The 16,387-nt window shown below is 37.2% G+C and overlaps 2 protein-coding genes across 7 annotated transcripts; one reads left to right on the forward strand and one right to left on the reverse strand.

Moving 5' to 3' along the window:
• Positions 1 to 989: 989 nt before the first annotated feature.
• On the reverse strand, positions 990 to 7,915 carry LOC102617145 (peptidyl-prolyl cis-trans isomerase CYP95). Its single transcript, XM_006490433.4, has 5 exons — positions 6,993 to 7,915; positions 4,362 to 5,280; positions 2,712 to 4,086; positions 2,507 to 2,590; positions 990 to 1,793 (listed from the first exon to the last, which is right to left on the reverse strand). Exons 1-5 carry the CDS (start codon positions 7,498 to 7,500, stop codon positions 1,110 to 1,112), a joined length of 3,570 nt encoding a protein of 1,189 aa, XP_006490496.1. The 5' UTR covers positions 7,501 to 7,915; the 3' UTR covers positions 990 to 1,109.
• Positions 7,916 to 11,162: 3,247 nt separating this feature from the next.
• On the forward strand, positions 11,163 to 16,371 carry LOC102617728 (probable plastid-lipid-associated protein 14, chloroplastic). 6 transcript variants are annotated; one of them, XM_006490439.4, is made up of 14 exons: positions 11,163 to 11,328; positions 11,618 to 11,929; positions 12,142 to 12,185; positions 12,275 to 12,353; positions 12,440 to 12,556; positions 12,770 to 12,955; positions 13,046 to 13,132; positions 13,694 to 13,800; positions 13,895 to 13,982; positions 14,249 to 14,329; positions 14,412 to 14,488; positions 14,896 to 15,031; positions 15,412 to 15,474; positions 15,644 to 16,371. In XM_006490439.4, exons 2-14 carry the CDS (start codon positions 11,627 to 11,629, stop codon positions 16,277 to 16,279), a joined length of 2,004 nt encoding a protein of 667 aa, XP_006490502.1. In that variant the 5' UTR covers positions 11,163 to 11,328; positions 11,618 to 11,626; the 3' UTR covers positions 16,280 to 16,371. The 6 variants fall into 6 exon arrangements, with proteins under 6 accessions (XP_006490502.1, XP_006490499.1, XP_006490498.1 ...); XM_006490436.4 differs by having other exon boundaries at positions 11,165 to 11,508; XM_006490435.4 differs by having other exon boundaries at positions 11,165 to 11,491.
• Positions 16,372 to 16,387: the final 16 nt, after the last annotated feature.

A 16,387-nucleotide genomic window follows, 5' to 3' on the forward strand; every position in this document is an offset into this window, starting at 1 on the left:
TTAAAATATTTAATATTAATATAACTCTTCAAATAAGAAGTATAATTTTATTTGAAAAGTTTTTTGGAGATGACCTAAGTTGGTGCATTTACAATAACAATTGCCATTATGAGTTGGTGCATCTTTGAAGTATATCAAGTACTCCTGGGATCCAACGTAGTAGTTGTGGGTTAAGCCCTTGGGCAGATCGTAAAATAAAAATTGATATGTCAGAAAAATTTCGGTGAAAAAATAATAATTCCCCTCATGAAAAAAAATACATATTCACATATCTAACAACCCCATGATTTCATGTGATCTCTGTCATTAAAGAACGTATTAACTAATAGTTCTCAACTTAAATCATAAATTGTAAAAATGGAGATGCCAAAGAAATTATAAAACTTAAACCAACTCCGTAACACGTAAAGGAACAATAACAATATCAAAGGTACGTCTCCGTGTGTGAAATGTGGACTGAAATAAGGATGGAGTAAGAAACAAGAGGTCTACGAATGAGACAAAAAACTTGGATAGTGTTTGCACATGGCGAGTATCCATATCAAGTTAGAAAAATTACTTTTTTTTTTTTAATAAAGAAAAATTACTTAAATCTAAAAGATTAAATTGTATTCAAAACAAGTTTCAACAAGAAAAAATCAGCATTTTTTAAGAAGTAATGCTATACTTATTCAGTTATCAACATTAACCCCAATATATATTTAACTAGACTGATATAATATCTTACTTCCATTGTTCGAGTTGTAAAAATCATGTACTGTGTGTTCTAATCCCAAAAGTCTCAAATGTATGAAATGTAATGCATGTGTTTATAAGGTTCGCTAGGCCCAGAGTACAAATGCACTCATACGGAATGTGTTGGTGCATAAAAGGAACAGCCATTTAAATGATGTTACCTGAACTTCGCAGAGTAATGCCGTGGCCAGAGGATCAAGCAAAATGAACACTGCAGCTTAAGTGAGCTAAAGGTAATAAAATGAGAACCCTAATTCAAGGACTCAAAAGAGCAGATTTCCTTTTATTTCTTCATGAACGAAAATGCAACAGAATAAAGGAAAAGCAAAAATGAGCAGAAATGCATTAAGAAAAACATGGATATAGAAATTGTCTCAATGTGTACTTTCAGGAGAATGATGTATCCGACTTAAAATTACCGACTCAGACTCATTTGAACCAGGCATTAATGCCCCAGTTACTTTAGGAGAACCTTCAGAAAAAAATAAAGGACCAGTAGTTGCATCAGCAACAGCTTGCCTTTCCACGGCAGAGTAGACAGAGCTATTGCCTTTGGTCTCGCTTATCTCATCCATGTTGTCACCATCAGTAGGAAAAATGGTGGCAGCCTGGGTTGCATTATTAGGAGATAAGTAGCGATCGCCATCTGCATCCGCTGAGATGACCTTCTCAGAAGTCACCCCATCCACCTTATCCCCATTAAAAACCGGTTCAGTTTCTTCTGAGCTCTTGGGAGTAGAATTTTGACCAGCCTCTTTCAAATTTTGGGTATGAATGTCATCTTGCACCACCTCATAGGGAGTTGAAACTAGCTCCTCCTTTGTGTCCTGGACTTCAGCTTGTGAAACAGCTTCAGGTCTGCTTTGATCTAAAGTTACAACAGAAGCATCTGGCATGTCCGTATCAGAAGCCAAGACCAACTTCTCTGTTTTTTCCAACTGACACAGAGTGCCCTGCTCCACTTTCTCACCATCAGAAGTTGCAACAATATCTAATGTTCTACCATTACTCAAGCCACTCATCTGCACCCTCTGTTTCTTGTAATGGCCCATAGCCCTCTGCAGATCAAAAATCAGTGTGTCAACAAAAGAAAGATGCACTAAACTTTCAGGTCCTGTTTGACTTAAAAGCTTCAAAAGTTTATCATGCATTTCAACATTGAGAACTTATTCATACCAGCTACTAACAATACTTAGCAGCATCATAGGAAAAGTATTCCAGAAGAAAGCAAAATATCTAAAAATAGAAAGTCCAGCCCAAGAATTCATATCTAAAAATGAATTAAGTTCACCACTCGCTCATTTGTGATAACAGCCAGAAAATTTAGTCCATGACTAAAACATGGCATGTTTGCATGCCATGAGATCCTTTTAAAGTAACGAAAATGAGAACCACAGTACTGGCCAATGGCCGTCCCACACCCTAACAAAGAATAAAGTAAATAAAAGGAAAAGAGAACTAGAGAAACAACATTGGTAGAACATCATTAATACTTTCAAAATCTGAATATGCTTTATATCCAAGTCTCCAACAAAAGAAAATGCACAATCAGCTATATGAACATTACAAGAAAAGCAATTGCACAACTAGAAGAATAAATCTAATGATTGAATCAAGTATCCTTCAGTCATTTATCACCACAATCACGAATAACTTTTTAGGAAATAGACAGTACTCTGCCTCTTCAATTAACTCCATCAATTTGTGTCTCACTTGTAAACGAACTCAAAAAATACAATGGGTCTACACGCCTTGTTCATCATAAATTTACCTGAAATATAGAATCATTTGCCACAGGAAAAAGTGGAGGACTTAGCAATGTTTTAGAACTTTTTGAAACTGCCCTTCCACCATCCTACCACATAGACAGCAGAAAAAACATATGAGAAAGACCAATAAAAAAGTAAAATGTGTTTGTGTATAGAGAAGGAGATAGAGAGAGAGAAGAAGAAACAGAGTTGCCTTGGATAACCTACCTTCAAATTTACAATTATAGCAGTGTCTTTATCAACAGTTGCAGTCTGATCCAAGCCAAGTAAGCTCATACACTGGCTATACAGATCTGGACCAGCAAGCTCCATTGAAATGTCAAGCTTAGAAAGATAAGCATGGCAACGCTGAGTAAAATTATCAGCACCAGACACTTTAGAAGGATCAGGCATCTCATCATCAGCAGTTATGGGTGAAGTTTTAAACGATTCTTCTGCAGAACTAATGGACCTTGTTTCAATGCTTTTGTCCTGACCCTGATTGTTTTCATGCTGAGCCTGTGGACCTTCTTGCCCAGCCAACTCATCATCCGAAGGGGCTTGCATAGGGTGATCCTCCTTCTGCGAAGTTGAAGGCAAGTTCATATTGGCATCACCATTTTCTCCTTTCCACACATCTGCCGAACTGGTTTCCCATCCCCGCCCATTCATGGGATGCCTATTCTGGTCCCAGTCAGCCCCTCCAAACATATGTGGTTCATCCCTAAAACTGCCATTATTTCCATCCCATCCATGCAAGTGAGGAGGGCCTGACCCATCCATCATATTCTGCCACCCAAGAGGGCGTAAATGACCACTGAACCTGTCAGCATCATGGATATGATAAGGAATACCAGAGTGATTCATTTCCATGGGGGGTCTAACAGTAAACATAGATGGAGAGGGGAACTGTGACATCATTGCTGGATAGCCACCATGAGGTGGCCCATGTTGAAAATGCATGAAACCATTTGGTACAGGTGAGGACCAGTTTGGGGCACCTCTCCACGCATTTCCTTGTCCCCTTCCCACACTCGGGTCACCACTCCTCCGGTAACGGCCACTGATGTTAACTCTGCCATCTTCTTCAAGTGAACCCATAAAAGAAGGGCTGCCAACTCCAGCTCTGAAAGCAGATGATGGAGGCAATGAAGAAGATGAATTGTTCTGATTGGTTCTATTGTAATATAATAAATCCATTTGGACTGACTCATCCATGAGTTGCTTTTCTAAAGGTGACTCCCGAGTTAACCTGTCCTCAGTAGCAGACAATTCTCTAGGACCAATACTGCTCCTCCGTCCTGTTTCTTCAATATCAAGACTCCTCCGAGTACCATTTCTGTTCGTGTATCTACGGTCAAGACTTGTTGAAGACGGAGATCTTTCCACCAAGCCCATGGGTGAAGCTTTTGAACTTGCAGACCTCTCAACTGTTATCTCCCCCAAGTGGCCATCTTCCGTTTTCATGGATCTTTCCATAGACCTATACTTAGAACCCCTCTCCGATACTCCTGAAAAACCACCAGCCTCCTTTGATGAGATTGCTTTGGACCTCTGTTCTATCACCGAATCTCTGTATTTCGAATCATCCTGCTTCATATGTCTGAAGCCCATTTTCGAAATGTTATAACAAACAAAAGAAAAAAAGGACAAATGATGAACATTTTATATCCATAAACACCAATGCATTGACAGTGAATTTAGAAACCTGACAAAACCTGATTACCTGATCTAAAAACTAGTAAGTTCACAAATACTCAATGTTAAAATCATTAAGGGAAGGATGTCAGAGACTATACTTCATGGAGATAAACTAAAAATTGGCTAACCATACATTTTTTTTTCTCCATATTAAAAGCATTTAACATAAAAGGATACCTGTACTCATCTGTGCAGCCATGTGAGCTGGTGCTGGGAGAAGTTCTCCGTCTGTTTGCCTGACGTGACTGAGATCTTCCTCTATCTCCATCTGACTCAACTCTATTACCACTCAAAGATTTAATTTCCATGTCAGAATAGGGCACTTTGCTGCCTCTAGATTTAACATCAGTGCAATCACGCTCATCAGGTGAACTCTTCTTTCCCCTGCTATCTTTGTATTTGAAAGTTCGGTCATCAAGATGAGAGTCATTGTCAACATCTCTCTCACGATCATGGTCAAGATCTCGATCTCGACCACGGTGTCGGTCCCGTTCCCTATCTCTTTCTTGCTCCCGCTCCCGGTCACGATCTCGGTCCCGGCGGTCACGGTCCCGATCCCGGTCTCGTTCTAGTTCCCGATTCCAATCACGGTCCCATTCACGATCACCATCATGATCACGATTACGGTCGCGACCATGGTCATGATCATGATCACGGTCTTCATCTCTTTCACGATCACGACCAAGATCAACGTCACGATCATGGTCATAATCAAGCTCTCTATCACGGTCACTTTCTTGAAGCTTATATTTCTTTTGCCTAGTTTCTGTAGCATCTTTTTCATCCTTCAAGTGCTTATCATCAGATCTACTGTTAGTATGATCTCTACCAGGACGATCATCTCTCTGCTTGTCATCTCGGTGCCTGCTGTCCCTCTCCACATCTTCCCGATACTTATCCCTATATCTATCATCCTTATGCTTCTCATCTTTGACCCTTCCATCATTGGCAATATCATTCCTCCGTCTATCATTAACATCTCCAATATCAACCTCGTGTTTGTCCCCATCACCAGAAGAATCTCTCCTTCTCCTGACACGTCTCTCAAGCTGGTTCTCTGATTCAGGACTTGGCAATTGATCATGCGTATTTGAATCTGCAACAAGACAGCAAACAAAATTTAAAGCAGACTATCAGAAAGAAAACTAACTGATGAAAGATCATTTATTCTCTAAAGCAGTTGACTAACAAGCCTTTTGTCTCACTTCCATCAAAGCAAAAACATCGAGTCAGTATGAAATGCGAGATAGGCAACTAAAGAACTAAGTGGACATTTTATTCCCACTAGCATCACAGAGGAAATTGCATATACAAGAACAAAAGATTATGAGAAGATGATCAATGTAATGCAACCCACAAATACGCATATAAGAATATCAAACATAAATGTAAAATGAGGATTCACACACAAACTACAAATCCTAACTAGTTCTCACATTTTCCATAACAAAGAGAAAAGGAACAAGGCTTACCATTCAATATTCAAGATAATGCCAAACACAGTCATCCATGCAATACCTTAAAGCTAATAATTCATTTTAAATTTTGCAAAAAGACTAAAACTCTAAATTACTTGAGAAAAATTCCTAGCAAATTTTATAGGTATGAATATATATCTACTCTATGCTCCTCAATCAGGGAAGGTAAGGGCATATTAAGTACACGAGAGAAGTAGACAGAGGAAGGGAGAACCCAGACGCAGACTCAATTGAAGTAAAACCTCGCATGATATTTCCCTTCTCTTTCCAACTATACATAACCACTAAAATGAAAGAGCTGAAATCACTCAAACTTCCTTGTATGATGATATTTCAAGTGTTTGGACATGGCTGAAGCTGCTGCATCATTTAAACCAGTTTGATCTTTGCCAAAACAGATAGGCACTCATACTACAGCCAAAGTAATCATGTGGCTAAATGCCACTAACCTTTCAATTCAGCCAAATACACCCAAATCAAATGTTTTGAACAGCACATTTGGCAACAAATTGCCTTGTTAATAGAACCAAAACCCCCATGTAAAGGAAAAACACATACTTCACATGTAATAGTCAATTAATTGTTTTATGGCGGTGCATTTATTTGTTCCCCGAACAAGAGATAAAGTTGCCTCAAAAACATAATGAACTCCTTACATTCTAAGACGAAGATAAAGAGTGGGCAGCCGTATTAAGAATCCATCTTACACATATGCACATATTCTATATTTGATATTTTAAATATATATATATATATATTGCAACATATAATCATCCAAGACAAAACTTCTTATTCCTCACTCAAATCACAGACACTTATTAGCATTATAAAGTTTTTAACACTCTTTCAAATATTCCAGTTTAACAAGATAGGTATAGTCTGTCAAAACCAACTCCTCTTAGAGACTTTTCAGATCCCAACATTCTGGCGTGCTCTTCTTGGTCCTAGTGCTCATAACACATATATTTACTTAGAGTTTCCAAAGTCTGCAACATTCTTCCATTTTTCCAGACTCCACTAGATGACAAACTTGAAATAAAACTATGGATTAGGGAATTTAGTTAAAACCCCAAGCCAATTATAAACCCACCCTTTTTATCTCATTCACTAGCAGATAAAGTCAACATATCACCTTTTTTTCCACCACAAGAAAATCAATTATCCTTTTCGTTTCTACTATAATTGCTAATAAAATCAGGGTTATCACTAGTGGGAAAATCAGTTCAACCCATAAAATCAGTCAAGTGTCAACATAAGATAAACAACAAAATCAAAAAACACAAGCATGTTTATACATGCATGACTTTGCACTTCTAATCAGTTACCTTACCAGTTTTATCGTTTACTGCACGAGTGCGCTCTTCACTCTCGACAAATCTCTCATTCTTGCCTTCTTTCCCCTTTCTTTCTTCTCTACTCTCCTTTCGACTCGATTCCCTGTGCTTCCCCTCACTCTTAGACCTCTGCTCCTCAATATCATCTCTCCTCTTGCTCTTTGAAGACTCACTTGACCCTTTCGATTTCCTCGAACTCTCAATTCTCTCGTCCTCACCACCGCCGTTCCACCTGTCACTCACGCCGTCATCAGAACCCCGGTCTCTACGCCGCTTCGAAGACAAACTATACTCGTCAGCATACTCGCCATTTCCCGAGCCAAATGCGTCCTTGCTTTCCTTCGAATCGAGCTTCCGCTTATCGCTCTCCTTCGAAACCCTAGCACTACTGCCGTCGTCTTTACCCTTTCGTTCCTTGACGCTCGAATCCTTCTCCGAATCTGAGTAATCTCTCGCTTCCCTCGAACTATGCTTGCTCGATTTGTGCCTCGAACTTCGCGTCATCACTCTAACCCTAACTTAAACTGAAACCCTAATTCCTCAAAATCGAACACTCAATTCAAAAAATTAAAACCCCGACTCAACTGAATCCGAAACTCAAAACCATAAATTCGAATTAAAATGCGAGGACTTGGAGTTGAAAAGTATAAAAATTTAAAAAAATTAACAAAAACAAAAAACGACGTCGTTTGAAATCGCCGGAGATAGGAAACGAAGTTGAGAGATTGGGATCGAAAATGGGGAAAATTACAAGGAGGCCACAGAGAAAGAGAGAGAGATTTGGTGGGATTAGTAAGGATAAATGCGGAAGAGCGTGTGATATTGTGCGTGTTTCGTATATTGTTCTCTGCGGGGGGCTTTTTGTGTTTTTTGTTTATCGTGTTGGGAGGAGTTAATGAGACTCGGAGGAGACCTGGGGGTGGTGCGGTTGCTTTGACGAATATGTCCTTAAAATTTGTATTATTACGGTATCGTCCTTCTTGTGCTTGGGAACTCTTGGGTTAAGACGATAATTATGATCTACTGATTGGCTTGCGTTAAAAACTCCTATAAAAATGTGACACGTAGGAACAAGCGTGTTTAGCAATAATCACGTGTCGTAGAGGCCAGATGTAGTTTTGGGCCTAATCAAATCAGGTTCGTACGTTTATATGTTGAATGAAATTGGTGGGACCTTGACCTGTTTAGCTTCGATGAGAAGGAGTCCTCTTGATTTCACACTCCCTGTACGGCTGTACTTACTGTCCGCGGCAATAAACCATCATTTTTAACAAATAAGTCCTTCTATGTTCTATCTTTCTTTTTTTATTTTATTTATTTTTCAAGACAAAGAAGTGTAACTTAATTAATATAAATACAATTTATAGTTAAAATATTAACAAATGATGGTCTTTAATTATTATTCTGGCGCAAATAGTGAACATAATTTTTTTAAGAATTTTTATTTGACAAACACAATCAGAACTTAATAAAAATTTAAGTTGTTTTCTAAACTTTTTTTATATAAATATGATGTTTGGGGTGAGAAACATCATGACTAAGCACGCGCGAGCAGAACGTGCTCTCCGCAGCTTAGAATTTCTCCTCGAGAAAAGTCATCCTCGATGAGACGTGTGGCTGGACGCGTGAGTATAGTTGACTTGAGGAAGTGTGAGGAGAGACAAGAGTCAACAAGTGGTTTTCCTCCAAGGGGTTTGGGCATGAAGCCTATTCAATGGCAGTTGTATACCCACTTAGTCACAATTGTGTAACTAACCCAACAATGGTCGTGGGGGAGAGGAAGCTGATAATTCCGACTGGGTATAAAAGCTTTAGAGAGCAAAGGTAAAACGGGTTAGACAATTTTTCTTTGATTTCATTATATACACTCTCTCATTTTTCTCTCTAGATAATTCTTTCTATTTATTTTTCTTCCTTTTTGAGAAAATTAAACTTTCTAATTTTGAGTTGATGTAATTAAGCCAGGAATTTGTGGCATGAGTTTTTTCAAAAGAGACTCGATTACTGGCTTGAGCGTCTAAGGGTTTTCGTCGGAAAAACATCTGGCCCCCCTCTAATTGGATATTGTGAGTGCAGGTGATCCAACTTAGCGAGTTTGTCGTCGAAGTTATTTGCTTGAGTGGGATAGCTGCAGCCCTGAATCGTTTCCCCCAACAAACAAAATTTAAGCGTTGACGCGAATACATGATCACAATTCTATCAACCAAATTCCTACAACCACATATGAATATTTTAGTTCCGAGTTAAACTCATTTTACTTTGAAAGCACGATGACTTCATGCCAGCAGCATAGTACCACATCCTTGAAGAGTTTCACTTTTGCTACCATCTCCATCTTGTTCTAGATCAATTTGCTATTTTCCTTGTATTTAAGAAACTATCGTCTATTTAGACTAAAAGGTACTACCTATGTTGTATAATTTAGAATTCAATCCAATAAAATATCCATACTTTCACATATCCTAGTCATTTTGATTTAACATGTGTTTTTTTTTTTTTTTTTGAAAGGGATTTAACATGTGTTTTTGAAACCCCTTGATTCTTGATTTGTTGTCAGATAAAAACAAAAATTATAAAATAATACATATAACCATACATAACTAAAGATGGCCAATGGGCCAGGCGGCACGTGGCACGGCACGTGTCCGTACGGCACAGCACGGCACGTGTCCATACGGCACAGCACGGCACGCACGTGGGCCGTGCCAGGCCTAGAATTTTAGGCACGCGGGCCTTAAAACACGGCACGATTAGAGATGGGCCAAAGCACGGCACGCGAAAAAACACGTAATAAGCACAGTTCATTAGTGGGCTAGCACGCGGCCCGTGAGCCATTAATAGCACGTGGGCCAAAATATATATAAGTAAATTTTTTTAACAAAAAGTAAATATAAAATGTTATGAAATTAAAGTACAATATCTTGAAATTAAATGCTTTAATATATTTTTTAGCATAGACTTTTAAAAATTAATTTAAATCATTAAATCTTAGTTTAAATAATATTCTAATATTTTATGTTTATAATTTATTAAATGAATAAGTAAATATCATGATTTTAATAAATAAAATTATAAATATCATGATTTTAATAAATAAAATTATAAATATCATAATTTTATTTATGATATTTATTAAATGAATAATGTTATTTATGATATTTAATTTTATTTATGATGTTTATTTAATTATTTATTTATGTTTATAATTTATTAAATGAATAAGCAAATAATTAAATATCATGATTTTAATAAATAAGGTTATAAATATCATACATTTATAAATTATAAATCAAAAATAATTTTTTTACAAAATTAATAATAAAATATTTTTCATATGAAATATTTTTCATATTAATATTAAATCATAACTTAGTTAATTGTGATTAATAAACATTTTTTTCGTGCTTGTTATTCGTCAATTGATCGTAGTTCGTGTTTTGTAGTTGTAACTTGTAAGTTGTGACCTATGATTTGTTATATTAATATTTCGTAGTTATGACTTATTGTAATGATTATTCGAGGATTGTATTTTTAATTTTAATTAATTATTATTATGATCTATGGAATTAAATTTATGTATTGTTGTGTTATGAATTATGATTGATTATTGTGAAATAAAATATATAGTTGTGAAATTGTGATAAACTAATAATAAAATGTTAATTGGTCTCTTAATAAAAATTAATATGATTATGATTGTGAATATTATTATTATTATGTTGGTTGGCTTAAAAAAGCACGTCAGGCACGTGGGCTTAAATAAAGCATGCTAGGCACGTGGGTTTTTTTAGGCACACTAAAAAAAAAAAAAGTTGGTGGGTTTTTTTTGGGCACGGCTCATGGCACAGCACGAGCACGGCACGAGAGGGCTCGTGCCGGGCTCAACTGAAAAAAATGTAGGCACGGTACGGCCCACGAGCTCTTGTGGGCCGACAGTTGGTGCCGGCACGGCCCATTGGCCATAGTTATACATAACCAAGAATATACACCTGTCACAAAATCCTTAAAAATCAGCAAGAACGGGGGCATTTCAAGTAAAGGCTGGGCTAATCAATGGGCCTGACCCGGAAAATGTATCCCAACACATGCTTAGATAGACTCACTGAAGAGAAACGTGATTGAAAAGAGAAGAAAAGATATTTGTTGGCATAAGAAGGGGGGACGACGTAGACATGAGTAAAACTCATGGCGCAGCACTCCAAGCGTACACTCTCACGCAATTCTCACACGCTTCCTTCTCTATATAAACCACCTCTCTATCTTCTCCATTTTAGTCCCTCTTCTATTCCTCATTTCTCATTTCTCACCTCCAGAACTTTCATAGTTTTGCATGTAAGTCCCCATTATTTCTCGTCCCTCCTCCCTCGTACGAGCTACAGGCGGCAAACCAAAAAGCACGTTTCCTTATCTTTTTGGAAACTATCGTGAACCTCCTTACTTTTTCGTTAATTACAAAGTAGACTTAGATTTTCTCAGAATTCGTCAAGATTCTTTCGTAAGAGACGATTCTAGGTTCTAGCAATGTTTTTTTTTTTCCTGGAAGTTTTATTAATTTTTAACTAGAAGTCAAATCAATGGAGCTAAAACACTTGTAAATTTTGATCTTTATTTCTTTATACAGGTTTGATCAATGGCGTTATGTGGAATTGGTTTGAGTCAAACTTTGGAGGGTATCGACAAATGGTGTTTAGGCGGGAATTTCTCGACAAGGTTGATGGTGCACAGACATTTCAATTGGAAGACTTCTGCTAGAGCTCAAAGGAGAAGTTCTGCAATACAGTGTTCATCATCGAGGAAAGTTGTTTCTGAAGAAAGTGTTCAAAATGAAGCATCAGTTTCTGTGGATGACGAATCAGATTCTGGGCATGTTATTAGGTTCAACATGGGTGATTTCAAGATTCTTGATCGTGTTAGCATTGGTCTTTCCGGGCGGGTATGTATCAAGAATTTAAATTTGATAGCGAAGAGTATGCTTGTAACGTTGTGCTTCTGCTTAATTTTCGAAAGTACAGCTCGGTAGCTAGGGTGTGCTTTTCAACAACCCACCCCATTTGTACTCAACAGCTAGTGATACCATCCCGATTAAATATGATGATGGGGTTTGTATTTTTTGTATGATCTAATTGAAATTGGAACTTGTTGTAGGCTGATGAGGTGGTTTTCGAGGCCATTGTGAAGGATTCTAACAGGTGAGTGTTTATGTTTTGCTTTTTCTTTTTTACTTTTAAATGGTAGAACGTTAGTTACAAGCTTAAGATATGGTATTATGAAACTGCAGCCCTTTGCATAACACAAAAGTTGTGCTTCGGCAACTTATTTCTGTACAAGCTCAGCGTAGAGGAAGGCGGGCGATTGAGGTATGTGCATTGTTATACTTAATTTTGTACTTATTTCATGAAAGTTCAATGTTGGCATAATTCATTATTGTTGGAATGTTATGTAGGTTCTGAAGAAGCTAGTTCGTCGGAGACTTATGTACCATTCTTATTCAATGCAAGTTCATGGTTATGTCTCTTCTCATACAACTAGTGGCCGTAGCTTGTTTACACTTGTTCATGGAGTAAGTCATTCCTTATGTAAGATGTATTTTCTTACTATCCATTCAGTTTTATTGTACACGTGATCATGACAAGTTTCCTTAAAAGAATTTTTAGATTGAAATGAGGCCTGATGGGATTGTCAGATTTATCAATAAATTTACTTGGTTCTTTGAAATGCATAGACTTCTACCAAAAAAAATGTAAGTTGAGCATTTTTCATGATTCCTTTTTAGCAGTATCATGGTAGTTTTTCTTTAAGACATTGGCTTCAACAAGCAGACTGGCTTCCAACTTTAGAAGCTACTCTTGTATTGGATGAGGAGTCTGTTAGGAAGGTGGGAGATGATTCAATTGGAGGTCCTGCAGCCTCTCGGCAGCTGCGGCTTATTCGATTACTGATGAGGGATCTTCTAATTGGAGTATGTTTTATATTAGCCGGTTGTAGTGGCTGTACATTTTTGCTTAGCAGTTGGTTACTTAACAGTATTTTTGTGGTTTATTTGCTTCAGGTGAATTACTTGCATAGTCATGGACTTGCCCATACAGAACTGAGGCTGGAGAATGTACACATAAGCCCAGTAGATAGACATATTAAAGTAAGTACCAATTTTTCCTGAATTTCTCTGGACAATTAATTTAGCATATGGAGGTTATGATAACTATGCATTCATTAAGGGATTCATTTGGTCTAGTTCCCATCAGGAACTCTTGAACATGTTTTATATGAATTATGCTATGAATGTCTCTTGTTGTTGCTAGTAGTGTTGTTACCATGACCCTTAAAATATGAGAAGATTTCAGGACATATTAAAAGAAAAAAATATGATATACAATGTTGAAAAGCTGTTATGGTGTACAACATGGCACAGTTCATGGATTAATTGGATTACTTAGTATGCTTATTAGAAAATGATATACATATAAAATAATAAAAACTAAAAAACTGCATGTATGCTTAACAATTTGTACAGTGGATGTTGGTTGTTGTGAAAAGGTCTTGCAGGTCCTGAGTGAATTAATTAAAGTAGGAGATACCCCAATGTGAATTAACTGGGTTTCATGAGATTCTGGTCCAAGTTTACTTTACACTGAATATATTCATTTTCTAGTTTGTACCATACTTGCAATTTAATAACTTAAAAAATTGGCCTTAATAGGTAGGAATACTAGGAAATGCTGCTGATTTTTATGAGGATGGTCCAAACAGTAGCTCACCGGACAGCAACATGGACAGGAGACAAATGATGATTGCATTTGATATGCGGTATGTTGCAAAATTTATGACTGAGACTTAATTTGTGCTTTAGCAACTTAACGAGGACTTCTTGAGCTTATTCTATTTTATATTCAATGTAAAGATGTGTTGGATTCATGATGGCAAAAATGGTGTTGCGAGAACTTATGGATCCCTTAATCTTCACGAAGTTCAAATCATTTCTGACAAAGGTAGTATCTGAAAAATCTTTCTACTTAATTTGAGCTTTTAAATCATATAACCCAAATATTAACTCAATGTTTGGACTTCATTACATCTGTAAACCTAACTGAAAATTTTTATGCATTGATTTGATAAATTTTAGAAATTTCTACTTTTCAGGACATTACTTTTGATGTGTGTGAGCAGCTGTATAATATATGGATCTGCTGTATGTGACCCTTTGCAATAATATGAAGTTGAATTAAACCATATTTCAATTTGTGTGCAAGGATAGGGAATTGACCCTTCATGCTTGCGTGAATTTCTTTTGCAAGTCCTCAATAGGAATTCTTCATCTGGAAATACTGGATTTCAGGTACATTCTAGTCCTTGAATAGAGTTTGTTGCCCTGATTTCCATCTGCTGATTATCTTTCAATTTATTGCTTTTTTTGGCAGATACTTGATAGGAATTGGGGAGCAGGTTGGAACCTTCTCTCTTTATTGCTAGCAACTAAGCCTTCCAAAAGAATAAGGTATACTGTATGTTATAGCACAGGAGAACTCTTTCTTTTTGAAAGTAAAAGCAAATGATTACATAGTTTATGCATATTTATAACCCATTTGAGCTTAAAACCAAATTTGAAGTTTATTTTCATCAAATATGGATAATGGGTTGCCAACAATTCACATAACACTAGTTTCTTGAATAGCTAAAGACGGAGAATAATTTCATTGGCATGCATACTTTATACATGTAATGGACAAAGACATACTAAAAGCAATGCAAGATCATGACTCGCCAACGATTGTGTACGATATTAATGTCTCCGTGCTTTCAATTTTTCTTTAAATTTACATATTTTCACCTTTGATCGGATATTGAAACAGCTGAGAGATGATTTTATTGATGACAATCCACCATTTTATTTTTTTTTTGCAGTTGCCTAGATGCTCTTAGACACCCATTTCTATGTGGACCTAGATGGCGAGTGGACCCATCCATAGATATGATCAGATGGGGGCTTGGTTCAAGTGCAGTGAGAATTACAGAGGAGTATATTTATCGCCAGCCTCAGGTATATGTGAATTTCCTTAGATCATCTCCAAATAATTCCGCCATCCATGCAGTCTCTCTTGTCGTACCTTTCAATTCACTTTTGAACCTTGAACTAATCTGTGTTTAAAGGATCAATAGTTGCCTATCCGATAATTTCATTTCACCTGAACTTTGAAAAATATTCAAGTGGCTTCACCAGTGTCCTGTTGCTAATTTTTCTTTACTGCCAACCTTGGTCCAGGCAATTAAGTTCTATTGCAGGCAACATCTGCTTTATACAGAGTTTAGAGTTTCTGTTAAGTGTAATGTGGCACTTTGTAGCTAGAGAGACATCAAGTTTCAAACTAGGACCTTTTTCAGGTGTTAGAAAAGCTGATTTGTGATATCTTCATGTTTTAGCGTGCTAGGCTTGCCTACTTCGTGGAATTAATGGAGATGCTGAATCCTCACTCAAAGCCAAAGGTAACTCTTCAAAGAACTTTCAGTACTTATCAAGATTTCATCTTTCAATCTTTTGGAACTTTATTTAGTGTGCCTTCTACAACTTCTAAATATGAAGCTTTATGTTATTTATTTACTAAAATTTGATGATCACGAACTTATTGTAATGCTTGTTCTTTGGAACATGCAGAATTGGCTGGAGTTCCTGCCAGGAAAATGGCGTATGTTGTACTGTACTGGCAGACACATAGGACTGACCCTTCGCCAGCCTCCCGCCCGCATCCTAGTTGGTTATGTGCGCCTAACAGTTACAAGACCATCAAAGTCCAACACCAACCTTTCGTTCACATCAGATATCAGCTTCACAGTCATGACGGGTCGGGAATGGCCCCATGACAAGACCGGTATCACGGGGAAACTGCAAATAAACTCTTTATTCAGATTGATGGCTGGAAGAAGGCTATATATAAAGGAAGAAAAGACTACACCAGGATTATTCTCAAGCCAGTCAGATGCTCAGAATTCTTTGGTTCAGAAATTATCCGGTAGAAAGTGGAGGAAAGCAGTTCCCTTCAAGGACATCCCGTCAAGCCTTTCGGTGGCCAAGCTTGTTTCCGGAGATATTGAGTTGACTATGAGCCTAGGCCACCCATTAAATCACAATGTTGATGCGGCAAAAAATATTGTTCAAGAAGTTAGAACTCAAATTCCACCTGAAATGTTCGATCTGTCAAAGTTTGTGTGTGGAACATATGTTGACTCTAGGTTTCTGGTCCTCCGTGGAGTGAATGGATCAGCATTACTGTTTACCAGATCTTGGTCGTGAATAACGACCATACATACTTGTATTAACTGCTTGTATTTGCAGCATTCAATCTTTACATATGGTAGTGAAAATAAAGAACTGATACAACTTCAGCCACCGCATCGAAAT

This window comes from Citrus sinensis, chromosome 9, assembly GCF_022201045.2.
Source record: "Citrus sinensis cultivar Valencia sweet orange chromosome 9, DVS_A1.0, whole genome shotgun sequence".
Taxonomy (NCBI): domain Eukaryota; kingdom Viridiplantae; phylum Streptophyta; class Magnoliopsida; order Sapindales; family Rutaceae; genus Citrus; species Citrus sinensis.

Excerpts from the sequence above, each read along its gene's own strand:
- LOC102617145 (XM_006490433.4), bottom strand. The coding sequence starts at position 7,500 with ATGACGCGAAGTTCGAGGCACAAATCGAGCAAGCATAGTTCGAGGGAA. Across the intron at positions 4,087-4,361 it reads GGCTGCACAGATGAGTACAG|ACATATGAAGCAGGATGATT; the intron begins GTATCCTTTTAT and ends AATGGGCTTCAG. Across the intron at positions 1,794-2,506 it reads CAAATGATTCTATATTTCAG|AGGGCTATGGGCCATTACAA; the intron begins GTAAATTTATGA and ends TTTGATCTGCAG.
- LOC102617728 (XM_006490439.4), top strand. The coding sequence starts at position 11,627 with ATGGCGTTATGTGGAATTGGTTTGAGTCAAACTTTGGAGGGTATCGAC. Across the intron at positions 12,354-12,439 it reads GAGGAAGGCGGGCGATTGAG|GTTCTGAAGAAGCTAGTTCG; the intron begins GTATGTGCATTG and ends AATGTTATGTAG. Across the intron at positions 14,330-14,411 it reads CTGGAAATACTGGATTTCAG|ATACTTGATAGGAATTGGGG; the intron begins GTACATTCTAGT and ends TTTTTTTGGCAG.